Genomic DNA, 10,388 nt, shown 5'->3' on the forward strand with positions numbered 1-10,388 from the left:
GAAACGTCACCACTTATGGATTACCAGCGGAGAATAATAGCATATATATGGTTAGATATTTTATTTTTCTTACTTATATTGTTACTGGTCTTGATGGTGTTGTTTTGGTTGTGGCGAATTTTAAGAAGAATTGATCACGCTCCTTTGGAAGTGCCAGCCTTTGATGCTCAATTGTGATGTAAAATATAGGAAGATAGAAACCTTTGCATTGTTGTATTGATAATATGTTGTTTTTATTGACTTTTTGGACTTGGGAAAACTTGTTTCCTTCACTGGTGAGAATATTAGAAGGATAATCTATGACAAATAGTGCACGAGACATCGTTTACACAAAATATTTTGCTTATACTACCCTTAACTCTGTTTTTTGCTATCTCTAAAGGCGTTTATCTATCATCTGTATTGAATAAGGTACCACAGGGAGGTTGGTGTCCCTTCCTAATTGCAGCAATTTTTCTGATCATAATGTTCTCTTGGAACTATGGAAGGCAGAAAAGTATAAATATTTAGCACGGAGAAAACTCAACATAGAAGGTTTGAATGGATTGCTTGCCAGGGTGAATTCACGTGTACCAAGAATTTGTTTCTTCTGCAGTGACCTTATTTCCGGCTTACCACCGATTATTGAGAATTATGTAAAGAATGTGGGGTCTCTGCATGAAGTTCTTGTCATTGTCACCATAAGAAGGGTTCCGGTCAAGATAGTGCTTTTGTCAGAGAGATTTATGGTTGGAAAACTAGAGCCGAAGGGTGTATATAAATGCATAGCCCAATATGAGTACCAGTCTATGTTCCCACCAACACGCAATGCTGCATCTCCATCACTCTAGAATAGAAACTTGACGATATTCCCACCAACACACAATGTTGCATCTCCATCACTCTAGAATAGAAACTTGACATCTGGAATTGCAGAAAAATCATATCAATTGGAAGGCCTAGCTGCAAAGCATTTCTGGGGTGTGTAAAGCAATTTCAACAAAAAACGTCTAGTAGTGGGAAACATTCTAGGGTACTTGATGTTGTACTAGCTTAAAATTATAATTAAATTAAATCAAAACTTTATTCTGAAATAATATAAAATTAGTATAAACCTGACTTACAGTGATGGGGGCTTACATAAACAATGTCGTGCTGTTCCAAAGTTGGGATTCCTCAATGTTTGACATTAATCAACATGCCATTTGTTCCCTTATATTCAAAAGTTCAAGTTGGTTTCCTGATCAAGAAATATCGATTGCATCGCGTGAGGAGCAGGGGACCTGTTGCACTTTACCACAGCAGGGCATTGCCTATCCTGGTAAGCATGTTGTAGACGAACCGCCAGATTAGAGATTCTGCTCGTTGATCGAACAACCTGATCAATTATTTCTAATTTTTTGTCCCTCTTGGTTAGGCGTTTTTGACTACCTATGCTTTCCGGCTTCTCAGAAAGGGGGTAACAGGCGGGTTCAAGAATATTGCCATGGTTGATTCCCATCAAAACTAGTTTTTCAAAAGACCAAATCAGGACTAATTTGCAAGGAATAATGTTAAATCTTGAATTTAGCAAAATCAACTGTTGTGATAGAAGTTAGGAAAAGGACTACAAGGATTACCTTGGATACTTCTAATAGGTTTGATTCACAAGAAGCATTGGTGGAATACAAATAGCTACTATTGCAAGCCTCCTTTACTGCCTGCACAAACATAAGTATGTAGAATTTCTATATCAAACAGCTGCTGAAACGCCAACTGATTTACATTCTCTAAACATTAGAGTAAACAACTCGTAAAATAATATCATGTTAGACTAGGATTTGAATGGCATCCCTGGAACTACCATCTGTCTATGGAGAATATATAAATTGTGCCTATGATTTCATGGTCTCTTATTTTAACGTTGCAGGGTGCACACCTGGTATAATTTTCCAGAAATAAGTCCCTTTCCATGTGCAAAAGGCACCTCTGAGTTGTCAAATACTTCATCTGCCATCCCATTTCCAACCAGATAACCCTGAAAAACTAGCCATGCAAGAAGTCAGACCATGAGACCATCTAGTAAAATTCCTAACGAACATAACGTTGTTCATAGTCACCAATATATTTTGGAGAGGCCTGAATGAAGAAAGCTATGAATTTCAATTATTAGCAAAGAGTTTTGACCTTAATGTTCAAGGCTGGTTTAATACCTGCTTCATTTCCTGTCATAGCCAAGAAAGAGAGGTTGCAACGGTCAAGCATCAAAGTATCAATCATAAAGAAAATTGTATTAAGAAAAATACAATGTCTAGAACATATGTTTTCCTGAAATGCAACCTCAAATCAACTTATGGGACTCCTATTGCCACAAAGAAATTCCAGCCTATTCCAAAAACGGAGAATCCAAGAAGTCAACTAAATAACAAAACATGGGTCGTGTGTTCTTTACCATTTACTATTTCCTGTACCACCATTGGAATATTAATACCACAATAAGATTCCCCTCGGACATAAAATGGATTAGATAGAAACTCAGGGAATGCTTCAAACCACTGCATCCAAGATTATAAACTGTACTAAGATTCACAAAAATCTATACACTTGTAAACTATTTTTTTATAGTGTGATAGAACTGAAAGCCTTTATGAGGAAAGTATGTATATCTGAAGTAGCCTTAAAATCTCCAGTCTTGTAATCTGTAGCTGTATTGGAGTAAGAAAAACCAGTCCCAACTGGAGAATCAACAAAAAGAATGTTGGAGACCTACATGTGCAAAACCATTCAAGGTTAATCCATTACAACAAAAATTTATAATTCAGTGGCATCCAAGTTAAGTCCAAGTTGGATGAGAAACAATTTAATAATGGAAAATTCCAAAGTGATGAAAGCAACAGAACATAAAAGTTGATAACATAGATGCTTTTTCAGTGACATAATCTAGTATGCTCACTTGACGAATGTTTGAAAGAGGGAAACAAATTTGGTGCCCTAATTGAAAACATGTAATTATAACCATAGTGGCAGAGACAGGAGCCTTGAACTTCAAACTTAGTCCAAGAGTGTGGATTGGGGATGAGCGTGGGCAAACTCCCAGAATTGTTACTGAGATCAAAACTGAGTGGACCTGCAATAGGAGAAAAACTTATGATAAATATTAGAAGATCTCTATCATTTTATTTTACAAATTTCTAAAAATCACTATTATGTTATGTTTTTCTCTACACAAGGATTCCATCAAAATAGCCTCCCACCCTGCCTAGCCTTGCAAGTCTAGCAAGTGCATTATCTTTTCACGATCAATGCTGAACATTGAATAGGTAATGTTTCAAGAGTATGAAATCCATAATTTATCGGTTTCCGTTATTCTTTGGTTTACAATGATATCTTAGTATTGCATAAGCCTAATTATAACAGCAGTTCACTCAGTTTTGGGTGCCAATTCCAACAACATGGGTAAAAGTGAGCTTACAGTTAGCCATTTGAACAAGCCGTTCCCATGGCCAGATTACACAATTTGAAAACTTAATATGTACAAGATCAAAATTCATTCAGTAAATAGCAACTTTGAGCATTGAAACAGACAATAAGAGCAAGAATTCCCATAGCTGACCAATCTCATAGACAAATCCAGTGAAACAGATGCAACCAGGACCTCCCTCAAGCCAAAGAAGAAGTGAATCATTTTCTGGATTACTTTCTGACTTCACAAAATAGTAGAAAAGTTCTCTTCCATTGGCCTCACTAACTGTCACATACCTGCATGAATATGAAGAAAACACAAAGACTTTCATGCAGTTAATTGGTCATCCAATAGAATATAAGAGTGGTAGAATCACATCTTTAAGCACTCCATATAACAATTTTCGCTCCTACTCTTTTACATATTTTGAACTCTCCATGCAACAATTTTTACTTTAATATTTTTTAGCTTCAATTGTCACCAAATTTATTAAGTATCCATAGAAATTAAACTCTGTTCAAACATATTCACAGTCTGTGCATAACAATTAGATATCTGTATATCTTTTATGTTTTTCTGTCTTTCTTTGTCATATAAGCATGCATTCTACAAGCTATGAACATTCTACAACCTATGAACTCTTTGGTTATGTTCTTAATGTTTGCATAAATACACAGCTAATTGTTTATTTACAAACAAGAGCAAATTCATGCATGCTATTTTTGAACATGACTGTGTTAATGAATAAATATTCCTTCCAGTGAAAAATCTGGCACTTTGAATTTGTTACTTTCAATTATTGTTACATTTGAACATGGAATTTATTCATGAATACATATACTTTACCTTGGATAGATATGGCACTTACCCATCATATATCTCATAACTAATATTGCCATGATATCCTGGAAAGGACTCCACTCTGGCATTTGCAGGTGCTACCTTGCAATTCAGCGGAAGTGAGGTGATAATCAGAGATATAATTACATGGGTAGTGAATAAATTAACCACAAATTGCATGGACTTCGTCAGGGAAGACATTGTTATGGAAATACACCCAACCTCACTTCAATTAAAAAGAAAACAGTGTGTCTATACATATATATTTCTCAAGTGCACTTCTAATAGGCCTCGAAATGCTTTGATATATATGGACAGTTCATTAAAGACCTCGATAATTCTTATTTAAAATGATTCAGTTATTTTCATGACTCATTTGAACATTTAAAGATTATGTCAAATCGTACGTATCTCTATCAGTGTGAATATGCTCAGGCTAAGTCAACAGAATATTTTCTACATTTCCCCTTCAAGATGATCAAAGGTTATCTTCTCTATCTGCCATTCATTTCAGCCCGCCAGCCGGTGTAAAGACTTCTTGTTGTATCCATGTAATGCTTGGAAAATAGCATCCACGACCATATCCTGGAGCTTATTTGATTTCCGATTTTCTGAATATTTGGCAATTGGATGGACAAGGATATGGGCACGGTTAAAAATTTCACGGTTTTTATGTCTGCTAGATTATTAAATATTTGGGGAATCTGCAATCCAGATAAAACACTTAGTAAAAAATTTAACTACGCCTCCAAATATTTCGGGAATTTGAAATCGAAATAAAAAATGCTGTCAAATATTAAACTGCTCCCCTAAATATTCAGGGAATCTGCAATCAAGATACCATACAAGGTTGTACCCAAATCCAAAAGTGAGAAGACTAATTAAGTTGTTGGAAAGAGGATCCACAATTGGATATTTATGCCATGGGATGTTAGACAAGTTACATAATTTCTGATAACCAGTTCCTCATTATTCAGATTTTCATAGTTGGAAATCATGTTTTGTCTTTGTATCGAAATGAATGGCACTGAGTGCTATGAATTTCACCTAGAGTACTTAGAGAAGCATTTTGAATACATTGGTGTTTCATCTAGATTGTAAGTACTCGGTACAAGTAAAGTTAGCTTCATGTTCTCACCCATAATGATTGCCTGGTTCGTGACCAACATCATGATAGGACAGTATAATATTGTGAAATATTATCCTAGAGCATTCAAGGCATTCAACCCATATTATATATACTATTACTTTCATGAATATCACTAATAAGGATGGGTGATGCTTGGAGGTGTAGTCTTATGTATAACAGGTATTGATTATTCGCATGATGATATGTGTCTCATTTTATCATATAGTATACTTGGAACTATTTTCTAACTCAATTGATAAATCCATACCAATGATTTTCTCAAACAAAATTCGTAACTTCATCCCAATTATTTATGTTAAAGCTATACAAATAGAAACACTAACATCAGTGCTTTGTTCTGACTGGATCCAGGTGCCGAGGCCATGTTTGCAGACTTGGGCCATTTCAACAGGAAATCAATCCAGGTCCAAGCTACATGTCAAGTACATAATTATTAGTATTTCATCATACCTGCATGCTTCATCCTCAAGTTTTAGTACCATAATGAGAAATTTGGGTTTTTCGTTGCAGCTTTCTTTCTATGTGTTGGTTTACCCATCTCTGCTTATCACATATACGAGACAAGTGACTTATTTGATAAAAAACCCAGGGGACATAGGCTCTACATTTTACAAAGCAATACTACAGCCTGTGTATTGGTTAATGTTCATTGTTGCCACTTTAGCAGCCATTGTAGCCAGTCAAGCATTGATTACAGTAACATTCTCAATCATAAAACAGTCCATGGCTCTTAGCTGCTTCCCTCGATCTTATTTTCCACCACAGGGATGAAAAATGTTGCCTTATTTCATATCATAATGTACTAATATTCAGTATATAATGAAAATTCTAAGCATTTACCATGTTTTAAATATGCATTCATTTTTAAATTTATGGTAGATTATCTACGTATGAATCATGATTTGAAATCTTGGCATTGTAGAAGAAGAATACCAAAGTTTTGTGATTTTTAGGTTACCATTAGATAGGTAAAAGTGGACAAGATGTCACAATGTGTTTTTAAATTATGTTTTGGAAGAGATAAAAGTTTTGATAGCGTTTTCAATTTAATTCAGTTTTGATAGTGGATATGTGAGCTGGGCTATATGGAGATAATTAGAGATATATAATACTACTCATTGTTTGGTGAATTTGAGATTCAAAGTTTGTCTACCAAATGTTTTACAGCAAATTGACAACATTGGCTAGCTTGCTGCTTGAATTCGCATCAGCTCTTGAAACGTCACCACTTATGGATTACTAGCGGAGAATAATAGCATATATATGGTTAGATATTTTATTTTTCTTACTTATATTGTTACTGGTCTTGATGGTGTTGTTTTGGTTGTGGCGAATTTTAAGAAGAATTGATCACGCTCCTTTGGAAGTGCCAGCCCTTGATGCTCAGTTGTGATGTAAAATATAGGAAGATAGAAACCTTTGCATTGTTGTATTGATAATATGTTGTTTTTATTGACTTTTGGGGCTTGGAAAAACTTGTTTCCTTCACTGGTGAGAATATTAGAAGGATAATCTATGACAAATAGTGCACCGCACATCGTTTACACCAAATATTTTGCTTATACTACCCTTCACTCTGTTCTTTGATATCTCTGAAGGCATTTATCTATCATCTGTATTGAATAAGGTACCACAAGGAGGTTGGTGTCCCTTCCTAATTGCAGCAATTTTTCTGACCATAATGTTCTCTTGGAACTATGGAAGGCAGAAAAGTATAAATATTTAGCACGGAGAAAACTCAGCATAGAAGGTTTGAATGGATTGCTTGCCAGGGTGAATTCACGTGTACCAGGAATTTGTTTCTTTTGCAGTGACCTTATTTCCGGCTTACCACTGATTATTGAGAATTATGTAAAGAATGTGGGGTCTCTGCATGAAGTTCTTGTCATTGTCACCATAAGAAGGGTTCCAGTCAAGACAGTGCTTTTGTCAGAGAGATTTATGGTTGGAAAACTAGAGCCAAAGGGTGTATATAAATGCATAGCCCAATATGAGTACCAATCTATGTGTTACAGGCCCAAGCCACCAAACAACACTTTTCCCATGTTGGGTCCCTTCAAATTCTGAATCTAAGAAGCCGCATAGGAGCAACAAAATGAAAATGATACCTAGAAAATCACTCTTCTTGCCTAAGCCACCAATCCTAGCAAGGCTTAAGGAGGACCAACGATAATTATAAGGATCCCATGCTTCCACTATACTCTCTATTGCTTTATGATCCAATATGTTTCTCATCTTATCTTTCCATTTTGTTTTGAATGTGGAGTCTTTACAGCTTGCAATATAGTATGCTCTAAGCCCCTATAGCAATATTCAAAATGTGGCTACAATTGCTTTACAGTATTTGTAGATGAGGGTATGCCCCCTTTGTCTGCTATGGCGGAGAGCTGGGCTCTTGCTATGAGTACCTCATAAAACTCACCCTCATATGTCAGTTGCAGTGTCTCATTTGGGGACAAGAACACAGGTCCTTCAGTTGCGGCCATGGTTTTAATACCAATCCACTTTTGACTTCTTCCTTGCTTGGTAGCAATTTACACAAAACCCTGTACCCCAACAACCAGTGTGTTCGAAACTTGTTCGTATCAGACACTAATATATTCAGGGTTTTCAATTGGGCATCTCTGAAATTTTGGAAAAGAAATTGAAGAATTTGGCAAGTTTTGGCCTACTACTTATAAACATCAATCTGAAAAAGGGGTGTGTTGTAGTATTTGTAAATGAGTAAACATTTAAATTTAGTTTTATATGAAAAAAAGATTTAGTATGCATAATGAAACATTAAATTAAAATAATAATAATAAAACAGTTTAATTGACATCTCATATGAAGTTAGTAGTGAAAAATGTCATTTTAATAGAGTTCTGGCAAGTTAAGGAATTTGCGCATCCCTATATTTACGAAAATTTCACGAGAGTTGAATTGGGATATTAAAAACACATTCGAGGTTTTATCCAAAAGAAAGTTCATGACATCTCATATGAAGTTAGTAGTGAAAAATGTCATTTTAATAGAGTTTTGGCAAGTTAAGGAATTTGTGCATCCCTATATTTACGAAAATTTCACCGAGAGTTTGATTTCAGCAAGGAGTTTGATGGCTTTCACTTGTATTTTTCGAAACACCTAGTTGACAGAACCATGTAGTAGGAAAAGGACATTTAATTTTTACTCTCACGATGGTTTGTGATAGCTAGCGACCTTGTGTGCCCTCTTTAAAAGTGACAATTCATTCTTAAATATGTAACATATGGAAAAACAAAATCTCCAAATACAAAAAAAACTTAAAATAATGTACAAAAATATGTTCACATAAACAACAACTGCTACATGAATAATGGATAACCTCTATATGACATTAACTATAACTCATTATCATCCACCCTTGCTTTCAAGAATGTCCATTCACATGTTGCTATTCTTCCACACACTACTATTACTTATCCATATTCAAAACACACTCACTAATAGTTTCAAGTGTAACTCAATATCATCCACCCTTGCGTTCAACAATGTCCATTCACATGTCACTATTCTTTTACACACTATTACTTATAAAATATCTATATTCAACATACACATAACTAACAATTTCAATTGCAACTCTTTATCATCCACCCTTCTTTTCAACAATGCCCATTTACATGTCCCTATTCTTCCACACTCTATGCCTTACAGCATTTCTTTTGCAACATCAGGTGCAAATGCTAGTTATACTTTAATTAAAATAACAATAATTACTATAAAGAAAAATCTATCACCATATCATATGTAAAATGACAAACATATAAGACTAGATTTCTCTTTCTTTACACTATCCAAAAGAAATAAACACAAATCACTAGTTTTACCCATCTCACATCATATGTCGCCTAAACCATAAAAATCATACAAGTAAATGCCAAAAAGCATAACAAACACACTTTGCTATCGTGCCTAAAACATCCATCTCATCTGCCAAGGTTCTTAGTGGTTTTAATAGAGGTGTTAGGTAGACACGCGCATGGACTCCTATGAGTCCACAAATTTGGTTTTAATAATTTTGGGAAGGGATATCAATATTTATCCAAATTTGACTTATGGTAACGTCTGATTCAAGCAACATTTCCATTTGTCATAGAAGCGAGGACAATGCAATGGTACCTTGGACTTCTAAACTTCACTTGGAAGTAAATATAGGCAAATACTCTAATTGGTGCATGTTGCAATCCTATGGGGACAATATCTATTCAAGGGGAGAGTGACTCCATTAATGTTGGGAATTTTTAGTATTCTGAAAGCTATAGACATCCTAGACTCGGGCAATCCTTTAAATTCTAAATGGTGGACTTTATAATCGAAGCTGAACATGTACAAAATTTTATAGAGTTATAGAGGAAATCTTTATTATTTTTTTTTAATTTTTTAATTTTTAAATTTGGAATAAATTAAAAATATATAATATATAATTTTAAAATCCGAATGAAAAGAAATACGAAAATTAGTTTTTGTATTATTGGAGGAAATTAAAAGTTTAATATCTATATCTATATATATATTAATAGAAAAAAGGGTTATTTTAAATAAATTTAATATTTTAATTTTAATAAATGTTATCAATGGTTTTAAATATATATTACATTTTTATGGAATAAAACAAATAAAATGTTAAATAATAATTGATTTATAAAATTATTCTAAAGGATATTAATAATATAGTTTATGGAGCAGTGCAATAGACTATCTCTATGTTATCTCTATGTTATGAAGTTTTGCGTAAACTAAGAAAATTAAGATTCAAATCTCCTATGTATCACATATTTATTTATTTATTTATTTTTTTAAAATATATATATTTAATTTAATTTGATTAAATATTAGATATTTTAGCAATATAAAATTTTGTATAATTAAATTTATTTATTGTAATTAATTATTTTTTTAATTAACATGAGATTATATATATAGAGGTAGATATAATTCTACCCATGGAATTTTTTT

At 33.9% G+C, this 10,388-nt stretch overlaps 1 protein-coding gene across 1 annotated transcript; it reads right to left on the bottom strand.

Annotated features, from left to right (window-relative positions):
- Positions 1–1,198: 1,198 nt before the first annotated feature.
- Positions 1,199–4,462, bottom strand: LOC149243290 (serine carboxypeptidase 1-like). Its single transcript, XM_089371168.1, has 9 exons — positions 4,290–4,462; positions 3,572–3,717; positions 3,003–3,085; positions 2,602–2,724; positions 2,411–2,513; positions 2,146–2,183; positions 1,898–1,996; positions 1,600–1,679; positions 1,199–1,487 (listed from the first exon to the last, which is right to left on the bottom strand). Exons 1-9 carry the CDS (start codon positions 4,460–4,462, stop codon positions 1,199–1,201), a joined length of 1,134 nt encoding a protein of 377 aa, XP_089227294.1.
- Positions 4,463–10,388: the final 5,926 nt, after the last annotated feature.

Source organism: Pinus tabuliformis, chromosome 8 (genome assembly GCF_031772625.1).
Source record: "Pinus tabuliformis cultivar Carrire ecotype Pingquan chromosome 8, CPIR1, whole genome shotgun sequence".
NCBI lineage: Eukaryota > Viridiplantae > Streptophyta > Pinopsida > Pinales > Pinaceae > Pinus > Pinus tabuliformis.